This window comes from Protomyctophum parallelum (genome assembly GCF_964188405.1).
Source record: "Protomyctophum parallelum genome assembly, chromosome: 8".
NCBI classification, from domain to species: Eukaryota; Metazoa; Chordata; class Actinopteri; order Myctophiformes; family Myctophidae; genus Protomyctophum; species Protomyctophum parallelum.
This window is the reverse complement of record NC_139703.1, coordinates 50,689,722-50,708,218: the sequence shown is the minus strand read 5'-3', so window position 1 is coordinate 50,708,218 and position 18,497 is coordinate 50,689,722. Positions and strand designations below refer to the sequence as shown.

General features: G+C 43.1%; 1 protein-coding gene across 1 annotated transcript in view; it reads right to left on the bottom strand.

The window, feature by feature from the left end:
* Positions 1 to 18,497, bottom strand: part of chchd6b (coiled-coil-helix-coiled-coil-helix domain containing 6b) — a 105,967-nt gene that overhangs the window by 51,591 nt on the left and 35,879 nt on the right. The window contains exon 5 of the mRNA XM_083770598.1: positions 11,982 to 12,065. Coding sequence (XP_083626724.1) covers positions 11,982 to 12,065 — 84 coding nt within the window. The remainder of the gene's footprint in view (positions 1 to 11,981; positions 12,066 to 18,497) is intronic.

The window sequence follows — 18,497 nt, the reverse complement described above, 5'->3', positions numbered from 1 at the left end:
AGCTTCTCGAAACTCTCTCAAAACGGCAGAAAGAAACAAAGCTCGTTTTGACAAACGGATAACTACCTCAGAACTTGAGGTAGGGGACAGAGTCCTAGTCAGACATGTACGCATTCGTGGGAAACACAAACTTGCGGACAAATGGGAAGCAGATATCTATGTTGTGGTCAGCCGTGCAGGGGATCTTCCAGTATACACTGTAAGGCCAGAGAACAAAGCTGGGCCGAAACGCACCTTACATAGAGACCTTCTCCTTCCCTGTGGGTTCCTTCCCTTGACAACAGAGGAAGAATGCCCTCAGCCTGTCTCTGTCCGGAGGCCACGAACCCGTCATCACCCTGGCGACAATGAAACTGAACCTGTTGACGCAGACTTCCCACTGGAGGAGGATTCAGATTATTGGGTCTCACCGAGCCATGTTCAGCCAACAGTTAAGCCCACTGTGGAACACAACTCTAATACTGGAGGCCAGACTGAGCCTCGTACAACTGTTGAGGAGCAATGTTCTGAACACAGTACAATGGAGGACTCACCTGAATCAACTGAAATGGAGGACTCACCTGAATCAACTGAAATGGAGGACTTACCTGAACCCACTGGAATGGAACATCTACCGGAACCTGTTGAAACACACTTACCTGAACCTGTGGAAATAGAACACTTACCTGAAATAACTGGAAGGACCCACTTACCTGAAACCGTGGAGGAAAACCAACTTATCAATATTGAACCCGACGGAAACTTACTGGATGGAAACTCACTGGATGGAAACTTACCAAATGTTAACTTACCGGATGGAGAAATATCTGAGGACCCTGAAATGGACCAATCCACTGAACCTACAGTCATTACAACTCAACCTGACGCTGAGAGTTCACTTAGGCGTTCAGATAGAAGCCGACAAGCGCCTAAAAGGTTTCAATATTCTCAGTTGGGCAACCCCTTGATAAATGTTGTTCAATCTTTATTTCAAAGTTTGTCTACAGCATACACTGATGCATTGAGTGATAGGGGTGTGCCTAGTTCCTTCCCCAACCCACAAATCCATGTCGTGTAACATGCAACGGGACGTGCATGGATTTAGGGGGGGAGGATGTAACCCAGGTTTATAATTGTATGTCTGTATTTGTATCTGCTTATGCATCAGTATGGTCACATGTACCATCTGCATCAGTTCACAGCTCATCACACCGATCACTCACTCACTCACTCAGTAACACCAGTTTCAATCAGCAATCATCACACCCTAGTAATCACCACACCCTAGTATAAAGCACAGCCATTTTGTCTCAGTCAGGGAGGTGCACATCACTGGCTGTGGCAGGTCTGTATCCCTATCCTTCTGCAAACATTTTACCATTTTACTCTTCATTACAATACATGATATTAACACTGACACTGATTGATTCTAGACTCCAAATACTGACATGATGAGAGAACTGAACTGATGAGCTGCATGAGCTTTTGCAATTGAACTGAATTGGTGAGTTTGTTTGAAATGTTGTTTGTTTGAAGTGTTTTGTTTTGTTTTGTTTATTTTCATTTTGAATTGAAAAGATTATTTGACATTTGTAAATGCTGGTTTATTCTGTTTGTTGTTGTAGATCAGCTACTTTAATTATTATTTTGATAATCTATTTAATTTGGCCTCTTTTGTGTTCAGGCCAGGTTTTTTCCCTTCGTTAATGCAACCCCATGATGATCCTGAACACAATGGCGAGCTAGTCCCAGAGCGATCCCCTGATTCTGTCCTACCTGGACGGTAGGATATCAGCTTCACTCACACACACACACACTTCCCCTCCATAACTGCTGCATACACTCTAAAAACTGCCTCACATTCCCCCTGACTTGAATGACTTTGAACATTGACTTTGAACACACCATGACTGGATTTACACTTTTGGGTTGATTTATGTTATTGTTTGATATCTGAATTCATTGTTGTTGTTTATTTTTCTTTTGTGTTTTTCAATAATAATATCCTTAAGCTTAATTTTCAGTCTCTTGGTTCTTTATGGTTTTCAATGCAAACTCCTTTCAATCATACGCCTACTTCTGACAGCAGTACTGGTCCAATCATATTCCCATATCACGAAGTATATGCTACAGAGACTTGTGTACAAAGTCACTGGGGAAGCTGCAGCATGGCATGGAGAGAGACAGGAGGAAATATACCTTGGAAAATGGTGTGTTATAGTGTCGTATGTGATGACACAGATAGAAGGGTAATCCTACTATAATAATGCGAACCGTTTGCCCTACCGACTTCAAACCCCCACTCCACACCCCCACAGGGAGGGCAGTGCCCCCACTCCACACCCCCACAGGGAGGGCAGTGCCCCCACTCCACACCCCCACAGGGAGGGCAGTGCCCGGTATCGAGTCGGTCGGACCCACGGTTATCCAGAAACACCACAAAAGGCTCTGGTCAGGCTCTGCCAGCGGGCCTAATGAGCCAAAACCCCCTCACCTGTGCAATTTCCAGCCTCAACCAATTGATTACCATGGCAACCCCACACCTGACAATTGATTAGTTAACCAGTCCACTTAATTCACAGTCAGTTTGCACTCTTCAGACACAGGCAGATACAGAGATCTCCATGGGGGAAAAATACAGACAGTTAAAACGGGTATTATTAGGTTCCCAAGTTGCATCGTTCAAGTAGGCCGGTGACCAACGGGCACGTACAGGTCAAGTGTCTTGAAACAAACAAAAGATACACTTCACAGATCTGTCCATACATGTAGGTAATAACAGATCATTCTGAGCAGACAAAAATGCAAGTCTGAGGCTCAGATTATGGAAAACAACAAAACTTGATTCTATAACAATGCGAAATGACGCACATTTACATAACCATATCATCGGGGGACTACTGTATGGTCCAGTACAGGCACTGATTAAGTGCAAAGAACAAATCAACTTTTGGATGTGCCAACATTTTCAGTTTTTGGAGCCAAGTAAGTAAGTCAGTCAGTGCTCAGCTTCAATCACTAATGATAAAAAGTTAAACAACGCATGCCAGAAATATGTCTTGTAGTCATGAACTTGATGTGACTTCAACAGCCACATTAATATAATTACTGTGTACAACATCAACATCAGCCTAACTTAAGAAATATATAAAGGTTTAATGTTACGGCTCACTCCTCCTCACCTTCACATGCAAGCACGGCTTAGCCACTCCCCCCTCACTGACTGCTCCTTGGCTCTACTCAGCACACCTGCTCTCCTGCACCAATCCTCTGCACCTGTCCCCCATCCTGCAATCAAGCACTGCCTCTACAAGAACCCAGTCTGCCCTTCATTCCACGCCAGAGCTTCTCGTGTCAACACGTATGTTTTTGAAATTCCATGCTGAGTTTGGCCAACCTGGAGAGCCACCAACATCCTACCACTCCACTCCTTTCCATATTACCTTTGTCAATACACCTGAACAACTTCAGAACAACGCCTCCTCTCTTGCTGTGCACTTGGGTCACAACTTACTAAATATAACAGTTTAATGTACTTATTTCTCTTTCTCTTTTGAAAAAAATGTCCATGCCTTTATCGCCAGTGGACTACCAGACTATTGTACTACAATGATGGTGTCCTTAAAGGTCTCTTAAAAAAATCAGTCACCACTCACCAGCCACCTGCAGTTGATTCAGAAGGATGCAGCTCAAATCCTCATTAAGAGCAAGAATGTGGATCATATTACTCCAGTTCTCAGAACTTAACACTGTCTGTCAAAGAATTGATTTCAAAATACTACTGATGGTTTATAAAGAGTAGGCTAAACATTTCTGAACTTCGGCTACAGTACATTATAAATCAACCAGACCTCTCAGGCAATCTGGGACAGGTCTGCTTTCCAACTCCATAGTCCATTTAGGAGATGCGGCATTGTGATTTTGTGCACCAGTTGTAAGGAACTAAATAATATTTTCTATAACAAGAGCCCTATTAGAGCCCAACTGATGTCAGATGTTGGGATCTGATGGCGATCTAGATTTTAGAAAGTCCTAGACCAGACCACAGATTACCGATTAGAAATCAATTTAGAATTTAGGTATGAGCTTGTAGATTTACTTTTCTTTATAGGTTAAAAAAAAAACCATATACATCAGATACATCAGGACACATCAACAATTGCATAATTAATTGCTGATACCAATGCTGTCAAACAAATCCAAATAATGTCCGATATATCGGCCAAACTCTTACTCTGTGCATTCGTTGGGCTCTACTCTTGACTCTTTAATAGCTAGCTTGTTTGTACTAATGCTCAGTGTTTTGTGTAAGGTATTCTGAATGGCCTGGTTGTGATATACAAATAAACTTGCCTTCTCTTGTTTGAGAGTCCTAGAGAGAGAGAGAGAGAGAGAGAGAGAGACAGAGAGCGAGAGAGAGAGAGAGAGAGAGAGAGAGAGAGACAGAGAGAGAGAGAGAGAGAGACAGAGACAGAGATTGTGCGAGGAAACAGACTACAAAGCTCTGTATTGAATCAGCCACGACCATCACAGTACCTTGGTAGCGCGACAGTAGGCACACACACATGTACACTGTGTCTGTCTCTCTCAGACAGTAGGCACACACACATGTACACATGCACACTGTGTCAGTCTCTCTCACACACACACATGTACACTGTGTCTGTCTCTCTCAGACACACACATGTACACATGCACACTGTGTCAGTCTCTCTCACACACACACATGTACACTGTGTCTGTCTCTCTCAGACACACACATGTACACATGCACACTGTGTCAGTCTCTCTCACACACACACATGCACACTGTGTCAGTCTCTCTCACACACACACATGCACACTGTGTCAGTCTCTCTCACACACACACATGTACACTGTGTCTGTCTCTCTCACACACACACACATGTACACATGCACACTGTGTCAGTCTCTCTCACTAGCGACTCAATCAGTACCTACAGCCTTTAGACAAACACAGTAAGGGTCGCATCGCTTTTCATCCCTTTGGAAAACCGGACTGCAGTTGTTGACTTCACATATGACACACAAACACGCACACACACACACACACACACACACACACACACACACACACACACACACACACACACACACACACACACACACACACACACACACACACACACACACACACACACACACACACACACACACACACACACACACACACACTCAGCCTATGCTAGAAGGTGTGGTTGCTAAGCCACAGTTAAATGTTGATTCAGGAGATGATCACACAATTACCAGTGGATTCTCCCTCTAATCTAGCCAGCCTTAATGTTGGCTTCTCAATCAAGACTTCAGAATTCATTCATACGTGTGTGTGTGTGTGTGTGTGTGTGTGTGTGTGTGTATGTGTGTGTTTGTGTGTGTGGTAAATGGTGCATTTATATAGCGCCTTTATCCAAGGCGCTTTACAGAGATTGTGCATTACATTCACCCATTCATACAACGATGGCGGCGGAAACCATGCAAGGCACCAACAAGCACATCGGGAGCAATTAGGGGTTCAGTGTCTTGCTCAAGGACACTTCGACAGTAACTCTGGGGGAGCCCGGGTTCGAACTGGCAACCTTACGGTTACCATCCAGGCACTCTACCCCTGAGCCACCGCCGCCTGTGCTGGATGCATGTATTGTATATGTATTTTTGAGTATGTGGGTATTTTTGAGTATGTGGGTATTTTTGAGTATGTGGGTACAAAATCAATAAAGCTTTATAGACAAGCTCTGTCCAGTGAGTCAGTCTAAGGACGCAGAGCTATTCAACTCCAGCTCTCCACTAAACAACGCCAAGGAGATCGAGCCCTGCATGGCGCATGCTAGTGCTACACAACAGCTCTGTCTCATTTGCAAGCATCTGAGATAAAATAGCATTTTCAGAAAAACTTTAATAGGAGCCAAATCACCAAATTACTGGAAGATGAGTAGATGAGTAGGGTACCCCATGCCTGAGACCATCTGTTATAGAGGTCAGATTACTATAATAATAATAATAATAATAATAAACCTTTATTTATATAGCACCTTTCAAAACGAGGTTACAAAGTGCTTTACAGAAAAACATATTAAAATCAAATGCAGTGCACACCATAAACAACAGTTGACAATAATAAAAAATAAAGAACAGGCAATGAACAGAAATGCAGTAGGACATAAGAATATAAAAAACGTTTAGGTGTTAAAAGCAGCTTTATAAAAATGAGTTTTTTAGGAGGGATTTGAAGCGGGGGGACGGACTCTGCAAGCCTTATCTCGAGGGGGAGGGCATTCCAGAGAGTTGGGGCTCTGAATGCAAAGGCCCGGTCACCTTTAGTTCTGAATGCAAAGGCCCGGTCACCTTTAGTTCTGAATGCAAAGGCCTGGTCACCTTTAGTTCTCAACTTGGAAGCTGGGACTACCAAGAGCGCCTTTTCTGAGGACCTTAAAGGACAACTTTAGTTTTTTTCAACCAAGGTTCATGTTTTAGGTTGTTGTAGAGAAAGTAAAAGATGAGTGTTAATTTTCTTTCATTTGCTGCTTTCTCCAGGAAATTACATCTGGCCACGGAGGATCACATGATCTACTGAATGTGAAGGTAGCCTACTGGGGGCTTATACTGTGTGTATAGGCTCAATATGTCAGTTTGACACATTCAATAGATCCTGTGATCTTCTGTGGCCAGATGTAATTTCTTGGGGTCTAGTAGGACTATACTAAATAATAAAAAAAGAAATCGCCATAAAATGTTGTAAAGAAATACATATTTAGCCCCATGCTCGAATGCCCCCGCCCCCTGTCAAAAACTGCTAGAATCCCCAAAACGAAAGAAAGCAGCAAATGAAAAGAAATTAACACTCATCTTTTACTTTCTCTAATAACAACCTAAAACATGAACCATGGTCAGAGCTACCAACCTGCACACATTTTGTGTACCAACCACCCAATTCTAGGGGTATAAACACCATGACCATGGTTGAAAAAAACTAAAGTTGTCCTTTAAGGCGCGCTGTGGGACATAGGGCTTGAGTAGGTCAGATATGTAGGATGGGGCCAGATCGGAGATGGACTTAAAAGTTAATAATAGGATTTTAAAATCAATTCTAAAAGGGATTGGGAGCCAATGCAGGGATGCCAGGATTGGTGAGATGTGGTCTATAGAAATTGGAGGCATGATTCAAGACACACACATCAAACATTATAGTCACTATAAGTGTTACCTAATAAGGCATTCTCCTAACTAGTTACCAATGTGATAGGATGTATCCTATGTGTCAGTCACTATGAATGTGTTTAACCCACTCTGACCCGAGATCAGATTCATACGAGGTTTCCACTGGACACACACACACTGGTCTGATTAACCCATTCTGACCTGAGATCAGATTCTAAAAAATGTCAGTCGTTCTTCGATTTTTCAAAAAATAGCAGACCTACAAGCTCGTAGCGCGCCACTCGGTGGCGCGCTACGAGCTTGTAGGTCTGCTATTTTTTAAATAGCTAAAGCATAACATGATGCTAACACCAAAACGGGTTCCCGATCAAAATGTGTTAAGTTAAATCCGAGTCCAAAAAGAGGAATATTAGTTGCTTTGTGCTTTGGCTATTATGAAGGTGACACACCTATCAATGCTCATGTATTCAGGCTTTTAAGTGGCTATTAGACCTACTGGAATTTGCAACAGGTATAAGAGTGAAAGGAAGAATGACAGACAGATAGGAGAAAGGGAATAAGGAGGGGGCATGAAAGCAAGGCCTGAATGAATGGAGGAGCGACTGATGGAAAAAAAGAGAGACGAAGAGATGAAGCCAGGAGAGGGAGAGAGAGAGAGATAGACGCCGGCTCGGGACAGATTGTCTGTTTATCCCATTCTGAACGGGCACCGGTTTTGGTGTTGGCATCATGTTATGCTTTAGCTATTGAAAAATAGCAGATCTACAAGCTCATATCGCGCCACCGAGTGGCGCGATATGAGCTTGTAGGTCTGCTATTTTTTGAAAAATCGAAGAACGACTGACATTCTTTTAGAATCTGATCTCACGTCAGAATGGGTTAATCAGACCAGTGTGTGTGAATCTGATCTCAGGTCAGAATGGGTTAATGCACCGTCGTCCATATAGCCACGTTATCTCTCTCAGTACCCCCCCCCCCCCCCCCTCTCCCCCCCCCCTCATCCACATTCTGGTCAGCTCCGAGTGAGAGGGGGAAAAATAAATGACACAAAAAAAAAGAAAAGGAAAGAAAGATAGAGCGTCCTTCGTCCCCCATCCCCCCCCCCCACCCCCACCCCCCTTTCTCCACCAATCAGTCCCTTTTCCGTCAAGCATGGCAAAGGACGGAGGCCCTTCCATTTAACCCTCTAAGACCCAGCGTTTGCTTTTTAGCAACAATTCTATTTTATTTAATTACTATTTTTTTTTTTTCTGTTCTTTTTTTCACCTAAACGTCATCAGTGATGTTCATTGCAATGTCATTTCAATGCCATTGGTCATGATATTTGCATATAAATACCCCCCACAGAGGCTGAAATTCACACAAATAAAAAATGTCTGGACTCTGTGCGATTTTGAACATTTTTTAACCTAAGACTTTTGACCTTTACCCTAATAAAAGTAGGTAAAATAATTGTAATATATGTTTTTATGTGATCATTAGAATGTCTAGAACATGTTTTATTCATTATTGTGAAAGATATCCCCAAAATGTACATTATTAATTTATTATATTATTATATAATTATTATAAATTTTTATTTTTATTTATTTTAACATATTTTTTAGTCTTAGTCCTAGTAGTACAAAGTAGTAGTAAGGTTGAAATCTATTTTTTGCAAGTAGAAAAATTAATGCGGGTGTTAGAGGGTTAACTTGGCTATGTAAAAGGTTTACTCAGAGGACTGAGGAGGCGAGTGCCTTGGAACAGATAAGGTAACCCCCCCCCCCTCTATCCCCCCAAACCCGAATCCCAGATGATGGGCTCCACTGCCAATATGGAGAGGGAGATGGGGGAGGGGGGGGGGGGGGGGGGGGTCCACTGAGCATATATTGAATACTGCAGGGAAAGGTTCTGAGTAAATGTGTGTATGCCGAAAGAGAGTAAAGAAAAATAATGCCAGTGAATAATGTAACCTTTATGCATCGTGTCTGCTTTATCCAAAACGCTTTTCTTTTGAACGTTCGACTACACCCACTTAATGCCCATAAAAAGCAGCTTCTTTTCACGCTCTTTGTTTGCCTCTAGCTGTCCTCCTGCTCTTTCCTGCTTCTGATGCGCTTTATAGTTGTCAATCCAAGGCTTAACCCATTCTGAACGGGCACCCATTTTGGTGTCGGCATCATTTTATGCTTTAGCTATTTAAAAATAGCAGATCTACAAGCTCATATCGCGCCACCGAGTGGCGCGATACGAGCTTGTAGGTCTGCTATTTTTGAAAAATCGAAGAGCGACTGACATTTTTTTTATCTGATCTCGGGTCAGAATGGGTTCATCAGACCAGTGTGTGTCCGGCGGAAACCTCGTATGAATCTGATCTCAGGTCAGAATGGGTTAAAAGCACGAGGCACTTTGTCCTGACCTTTAGTCGCACATCCCTGCCTTTCGATAACATCTACAGTATGTGTACTGTACCTTTAAGTGTGGAACGTGAAATGAAAAAGGGGAAAATAAAGGGAGCGAGTATAGCATTTACTAAATCATATTCCACTGCTGGCTTTTTACGGAGCGGAATCGGTCGGCAGCACATTAGCACTGAGGAGAGGAGGTGGCAGAGCTTGAGTGAAAAAAAAATACAAAAATATTTCTTAATCCATTCTGACCGGGCACCCATTTTGGTGTCGGCATCATGTCGTGCTTTAGCTATTGAAAAATAGCAGATCTACAAGCTCATATCGCGCCACCGAGTGGCGCGATATGAGCTTGTAGGTCTGCTATTTATTTATTTTTAATCGAAGAGAGACTGACATTTTTAGAATCTGATCTCAGGTCAGAATGGGTTCGTCAGGCCCAGGCCGTAGCGTAACGGTCTGGGCACCGGACTGGTAATCCAGTCGCAGTGTGCCGCGGGTTCGACTCCCGGACCCGACACGGCCTTTACTGCATGTCATCCCCCCATCTCTCTCCCGTTTCCTGTCAGCCTACTGTCTGTCCCTTCAAAAATCAATAAAAGGCGTAAGCCGCAAAAAATATATCTTAAAAAAAAAAAAAGAAAAAAAGAATGGGTTCGTCAGACCAGTGTGTGTCCAGTGGAAACCTCGTATGAATCTGATCTCAGGTCAGAATGGGTTAAAAGCACACAATGAGTCCAGCTTCAACAGCTCTTTATTCATGCGAAAAGACCACAGTGCTGCCGGCAACAGACGCAGTGATGAAAAAAGTACTGTACATTTGAGTGCCCCAATAAGTTATCAATTTGGGGCACTCAACCCCCCCCCCCAAGGAGTCGCCAAATCAATTGGAGGGGGTCGCCAAGAGAATGGAAAGATGGATGCAACCACATCCACCTATAAAAGTAAAGTATTAAAATGTACCACACGTCTCACTCCACAAGTATAAGAAACTCAAATTAGGTAACACATTTACATTTACATTCATAAAGAACTGCATTTACCAGCAGGAGATTTTGAAAATATATGGATTCACCTGCCATGTTATGAAACGGATCAGCCCCAATGAGTACTGTTCACTGTGCACTGAGGTTCTGACACATGAACGGATCAGCCCCAATGAGTACTGTTCACTGTGCACTGAGGTTCTGACACACGGAAGTGACGAAAGCTTAACGCCAGTGAAGATGAAGAGGAAGGCTATTTTGATTGCCGGCACAGATCCACATTGGAACCATGCTGTTCCCATGGCGGGGACCTCAAGATCCAGACGATTACATTTGTTTTTAGTGGCTGTAGGTGGATAGACTTTGAAGTCAGTCGGTAATAAATCTATGGAAATAAATCAATATCGAACAAGCCTAGCCACATGTGCGAAGGTGCTGCTAACCAGGACTAGCCTATATGGGATTATGGGCAAAGGAAGGTAATTAAAAAATACAAGAAACAAGAAACTGCTATAGGCCGGGAGCTCATCACTTCCTTCTCGTATGGTGTAAACTTCTACCTCAGAAAGAGGACAGACAGACAGACAGACAGACAGACAGACAGACAGACAGACAGACAGACAGACAGACAGACAGACAGACAGACAGACAGACAGACAGACAGACAGACAGACAGACAGACAGACAGACAGACAGACAGACAGACAGACAGACAGACAGACAGACAGACAGAGGCAGAGGTAATAATGGTGTAAACTTCTACCTCAGACAGAGGACAGACAGACAGACGGGGCAGATCGAGGTAATAATGGTGCCCCATCATGTAGTTTATGCCCCCTCCTCCAAAACCCTCATATTCACCACACCCCCTCTAAGAAACAGAACCAACGGCTCTGTGTTACTAACGCCACCCTTAAGCAAAACATTCAAATTGCACACGTTATCTCAAAATCTACTAGGCATATTGCCATTAAAGGTACAGTATATGTGCTATAACAAAGTATGAACTGTTATGGTGATCCCATGATCTTTCCTCTAGCGTCCATTCCATGTTATAACCCCCGACCTAACGCCAAGATTTCCTAACCTAAAGCATAAGTAGTCTCAAAATCTTATGGGCAGATTGCCATGAAACTTTCTGAGTACTATTCATTCCTGGAGGAAGAATGAAAACATGTGAGTGATCCAGGTGGGTCTAAGGAGCAGCATGGCCACTAGGGACTGCTAGTAGTCTTATTCTTGTTTACTACTCGAAACCAAGTTTCCAAAGGCTTCAACATAATTAAAAGTATATATTTATTCTATTACAAATACTGCACTTTCAAAATTAACACTACAAATGTGAGTCGTGACGAATACGTGACCAAAAAAGAAGGAAATATAAACTTGCGTCACATGAGCCATTTTTTTGCCTTTTGGCTGGTTTTGAAGAAGTAAAAATGTGCAATACCTTCTTCTCCAGTGTCTCTAACTGTTCTTTATAGAAGGCTGAGATCGTTGCCAACTCCCGGTCTTTCCTCTCCAACTGTTTGGCCTGAAAGAGAGAAAGAAGGTTTAAAAAAGAGAGACAGACACACAGACAGACAGGGGGAGAGAGAGAGAGAGAGAGAGAGAGAGAGAGAGAGAGAGAGAGAGAGAGAGAGAGAGAGAGAGAGAGAGAGAGAGAGAGAGAGAGAGAGAGAGAGACAGAGAGAGAGAGAGAGAGAGAGAGAGAGAGAGAGAGAGAGAGAGGAGAGAGGGAGAGGGAGAGAGAGAGAGAGAGAGAGAGAGAGAGAGAGAGACAGAAAAGGACAGAGCACAAGCATAACAGCATGACAAAAAAAAGCAAAGAATTACAAAATTCTTCAGGCGATGGAATAATTCATGCTGATTGACTACAGTGGATTTGTTTATAAACTCGGCTTACTGTTGCTGAATTAATCTCTCTAAAAGCAAATAGAACACAAACAGAAGTGTTTTTGTTTTCTTAACAAGAAATAGACTACGTTCACACCATTTCATTTGATCTCTAGGTAGGTAATGCAATTCAGGGTGTGAAGTTTGTATTTTATATCCCTATCCCTATGTATTACATTTCAATACCCATGAATATTAATACAGTATTATCCTCTACTTACTAGACATCACAATGAACTGACATAAACACATTAACATCGTAAATGCGACACAATCCCCTGTGATCCATCAGAACTTACGAGACCATTCAGGTGGTATACATGTATGACTGGCACAGTGAAGCAGCGGCTGATATGGCGAGGTTGGCATTAGGATGAGGTGAAGCGCTTTATGCCTGTTGGGCCAAGCTGTGCCAGGCAGAAACCTGGCAGATTGGCGGTAAGAAGGCCCACAGTCTAGGCTATGGCGTTAGCTTAGCAGCATGCAAAGCACAGGAGGTCAGGAGGCAGGAAACACCAGAGAAAAGAAAAGAAGAAGATTGGCATACTGTGAGAACAAGTCAGCTTAAACATGATGAGGAAATGACAGTTTGAAGCGAGAACATGAATTCACATGATGCAGCCCAAAAACACTTGTTTTACAGTCAGTTAGAGGAGTTGCTCTAACCACATTTAACCCATTCTGACCTGAGATCAGATTCTAAAAATGTCTATTACATCCTGACAGTTTCATTATTAACCCATTCTGACCTGAGATCAGATTCTAAAAGTGTCTTCGATTTTTCAAAAATAGCAGATCTACAAGCTCATATCGCGCCACCGAGTGGCGCGATACGAGCTTGTAGATCTGCTATTTTTCAATAGCTAAAGCATAACATGATGCCAGCACCAAAATGGGTGCCCGGTCAGAATGGGTTTAATGAACAAGAATGGAATTATTAGTCTGTATCATTGATGAAAATAAAAATAAAAATAAAAACAGACTATGAAAGATTATGAAAAGTTGTAGCAAAAAACTGCAAAGAGAATACAAAGATACGGTCGAATCTTTTAGCAAATGTTGGACACTGGCAAACATTGCTGTTCATAACATGGCAGTGATTCTACTATTGAACACATTCCACATAAAGATGACAGGCTTTTCAGTGATGCTGTATTTTGATGATCTGACGGAGCAAATAAAAGGAAATTAACTCTCAACAGGGGTGTGTGTGTGTGTGTGTGTGTGTGTGTGTGTGTGTGTGTGTGTGTGTGTGTGTGTGTGTGTGTGTGTGTGTGTGTGTGTGTGTGTGTGTGTGTGTGTGTGTGTGTGTGTGTGTGTGTGTGTGTGTGTGCGTGCGTGCGTGCGTGCGTGCGTGCGTGCGTGCGTGCGTGCGTGCGTGCGTGCGTGCGTGCGTGCGTGCGTGCGTGCGTGCGTGCGTGCGTGCGTGCGTGCGTGCGTGCGTGCGTGCGTGCGTGCGTGCGTGCGTGCGTGCGTGCGTGCGTGCGTGCGTGCGTGCGTGCGTGCGTGCGTGCGCAAATCTATTACATGGATAAAGTCTGCACTGAAAATAAAATTGCTGCTTTTCCTGAGATGGCTGTATAGTGGATGTACAATGAACATGAACACAAAACCAGTGGTGGAAAAGAGAGAGCTGGCCACATTATGAACATAAAACCAGTAGTGGATAATGAGAGAGCTGGCCACATTATGAACATAAAACCAGTAGTGGATAATGAGAGAGCTGGCCACATTATGGACATAAAACCAGTAGTGGTTAATGAGAGAGCTGGCCACATTATGAACATAAAACCAGTAGTGGTTAATGAGAGAGCTGGCCACATTATGAACATAAAACCAGTAGTGGTTAATGAGAGAGCTGGCCGCGGCGGTGGCTCAGGGGTAGAGTGCCTGGATGGTAACCGTATAAGGTTGCCAGTTCGAACCCGGGCTCCCCCAGAGTTACTGTCGAAGTGTCCTTGAGCAAGACACTGAACCCCTAATTGCTCCCGATGTGCTAGTTGGTGCCTTGCATGGTTTCCGCTGCCATCGGTGTATGAATGTGTGTGTGAATGGGTGAATGTAATGCACAATCTCTGTAAAGCGCCTTGGATAAAGGCGCTATATAAATGCACCATTTACCATAATTATGAACACAGAACCAATGGAGGTAATGGCAGAGCAGTGACTGCATCGACAGGATACGGTGCATGAGCACAGCAACGCTGGCTGGGAGGGAGAAGGCATGCAACTGGGATCAATGGGGTAAATATTCTTATGTATATCTGAAAGAACAGTGTGCCGTCCACACACACACACACACACACACACACACACACACACACACACACACACACACACACACACACACACACACACACACACACACACACACACACACACACACACACACACACACACACACACACACAGAGAAACACAAATAAACACATACACCCAGGCATGCAAGAGCACACATACACATGCAACCAAAGCTGTTTTATGCGGTGGTGTAATAATGGTGACTGATTGTGTATTACTGTGTGCGTACGTGCGTGTGTGCGTGTGTGCATGCGTGCGTGCGTGCGTGCATGCGTGTGAGAGAGTTTGAGCAGTGTTGTGAAGTAACTATAAGTACATGTACTCAAGTACTGTAAATTTTCTTTAGGTATTTTTACTTTCTTCAGTATTTTGACTTTTCAATACTTTTACTTCTACCCCACTACATCTCAAAGGCAAATATTGTACTTTTACTCCACTACAATTATATACAATTTAGTTACTAACCTTGTAGATTACAAAACACACCACTTCAGCCCGATATATTTGGAAAATAGCAGACCGTAGATCGGCTATTTTCACAATGAACTTGTGAAATGGGACAAAAGTACTTTAAGTATATTTTGATGCCGACACTTTTGTACTTTTGAACATGGGAGACTAGTTAGTATATATTGCAGTATTGATACTTTTAAGTAAAACATGCGAGTACAGTTCCTCCATCACTGAGTTAGAGTGTGATATGGATCAGCTGAGAAGCAGCAGCTCTCCTGGAGAGGAGAGATAAGCTCATCTGAAACACGGTCTGTCTCCGTCAGGCAGAAACTACCGTACATGACCAAATCTATTACTTTTCAGTAAAGGGAAACAAGCACCTGTGTTCCAATGGATGCAATTTAATTATTATTCCATTTAGACCTGAGGCCCATTCTACAAAATGCCTTCTAAGTTCTCGTATACTTTCAAGATTTTACAAAAATGTTCAACAATATCAGTATACAAGCTCTCAGCGCGGCACAAAGTGAGGCGCTGTGAGCTTAATATATCTATTTTTCGAATCCAATATGACACATGCTTTCCCGGTTTTAATATGAGTTAAACCGGGCTCTGTACTTTATCCCCTCGGCTAATTATTTTATAGCCAATCCACACGCTATAGTGAAATTGTAGTTCTACAAGTTCACAACATGTTGTGTCACGATTTGCTACTTTTGCACTGACACCGTTATACGGCTAAGTAAGGACATTAATTTAAGAAAAAAACAAAGGTATGAATGGAGATACAAGGTTTCTGCCCGATAGCAATGATATGCAGCCCAGTGCCCACACGTACGGGGACATTCACATGCACACTCACACAAGTACACGTGCACGCAAGCTGACAATGCATTATTATTACAAACCAATTTAATCTGATCCTAACTTTACAGCCACACGTGTCCCAAAAGAGCACGCCTGCACTGCACATCCCTATATTGTGTTCAATGCATTTACACACGCATTTTCATTCCGCTGCAGCTGTCTGATACTTAAGGGCTGTGTGCGTGTGTGTGTGTGTGTGTGTGTGTGTGTGTGTGTGTGTGTGTGTGTGTGTGTGTGTGTGTGTGTGTGTGTGTGTGCGCGCACGTGCATGTGTGTGTGTGTGTGTGTGTGTGTGTATATGCACGTTGTGCGCGTGAAAATCACCTCTGCCGGCAGCACAGATGATGTGTAATTTTCTAGCTGAATACCTCCCAAAGTGTTGTTGTGTGGAATGGTGGCAGCGCCACACTCAAAGCACCGCTTTAAAGCACGATGAAAACATGACATTTGAATAGAGGAGAGAGCGACAGAGAGGGGGGGGGGGGACGGGGGGGAGGGGGACGACGTTGGAGGAGAGAAAGGCTAAACAAAGTACGAGGTATAGAGAGTGAGAGAGCTGAAGAAAAAGGCTAAAAGCAGAGAGAACAACACCCCTACTAATGCCACTTACCCAGGCATCCATTTCTGCTGGCTAGGAGGAGGGAGAGAAAGAGGGGGAAGCAAGCAAGACAAAGGGAGTGGCAGCAATGGTAATGGATGGGGGGGGGGGGTGTAAAACAGGACGTGAAAAGATGGGGTAAATATAAGTGTGGTAAAGAAAGACAAAGATAAATAACAGTCGAGATAAGGGACGGGATGGAACAAAATGTGAGATCACACCGGGACAGAGAGGAAGGGAATGACGGAAAGAGTGAGGGAAATGTGGTTAGCACAGTCGATCGCAAAACGCATATAATCCTATTATAGGATCATATAGTTTACATTTGTAAAGCCTGCCAGACTGTTATATTGTAGACGTTGTGTGATATACGACCACATGCTCACAATGTGGTTGTATATGTCAGGCTCATCATGACTAGACCTCCAGGTAACTTGGATCAGTGGCGTGCACAGACATTTAGAGGGGCAGGTGCTCAAGTGAAAAAAAAGGGCACCTTGTGCTGCGCATTTTGGGGCGGGAATTAACCCATTTTGGTGCTTTAGCTATTGAAAAATAGCAGATCTACAAGCTCATAGCGCGCCACCGAGTGGCGCGCTACGAGCTTGTAGGTCTGCTATTTATCTTTTTATTGAAGAACCACTGACATAGAAACATATAGCTTTAGATTGGGGGGGCCTAAATAATATAGTAGAAGCGTTTTTTTTATCAAGATTTGATCAATGTCACCGCATGGTCCACACACTACACATTAAAAACTAAAACCTTTTTTTTTTTTTTTTAGCACATTGCCAAAAGGGCAGGGGGTGCTCTAGCACCCCCCTAGTGTCTATCTGTGCACGCCACTGACTTGGATAGCATTCCTTCTGTCTCTCTCTCAGTCTCTCTTCTGTGTTTCCTGCATTTTTTCCTTGAACATTCCTTAACATTCCACATAATCTCTACCAAAGACATACGTCCTTGACATCGACCTGCAATTCTCAAGAATATAGGTTTTTCTCTCCAGCAAATGACAGGGTGACACAGGTTAATAGAGACATGTGTCTGGCGTACTAAATGAGATGGGGAGAGAAGAGATGATACTGTATAGTCACCGCACAGCAAGTTCAATAAACAAAGACTATTATGGCGGTGTTCTGTATTTATTATGTCTTGATGCAAAAGAAGTGAAGCTGCTCTGATGAACGGTGACAAGGAGCAAGGCGTACATGTAAGGTGCTATAAACAGAAGAGAGATGCAAACACACGTTACACCGTTACGCTATTATTAGGTTCCCAAGTTGCATCGTTCTCAAGTAGGCCGATTTCCGACGGGCGGCGGCACGTACAGGTCTAGTAGACCTAAACATGTCAAGTGACATGACTGCTATTTGTCCCAAAGTGACTACACAAAAGAATGCTACTGTTTGTTTTATATAACGATGCAATGTTACCCCCCCTCCAACTGTATATATAATTATATATACTCCCCATTTTCAACAGTTTTTATTGAATTTTGACACTGTAAAAGTGTAAATGTTTTCGCATGCCAATAAAGATCCTTTGAATTGAATTGACATTCACAATTTCACATTGTAGATTGATAGGTCAGGCGATCGTCAACACTCATCAGGCTAAGATTGAGGCGAATTAATCATTGTAATATAATACTAATATCATCACACTCATGATAACTTTTAAAACAAACCAGCTACCAAAGCCATGTGAACAAGAATACAGCAGGTTATTTATTCATGAACTATTCAATACCATGCTCTACATTACAACCTAGATGACAGCACGTCGTGCAGGACATTAAGTTCATAAAAAGAGAATTATAGAATATGATTGTGGACTGAATGTTGCCTCTGC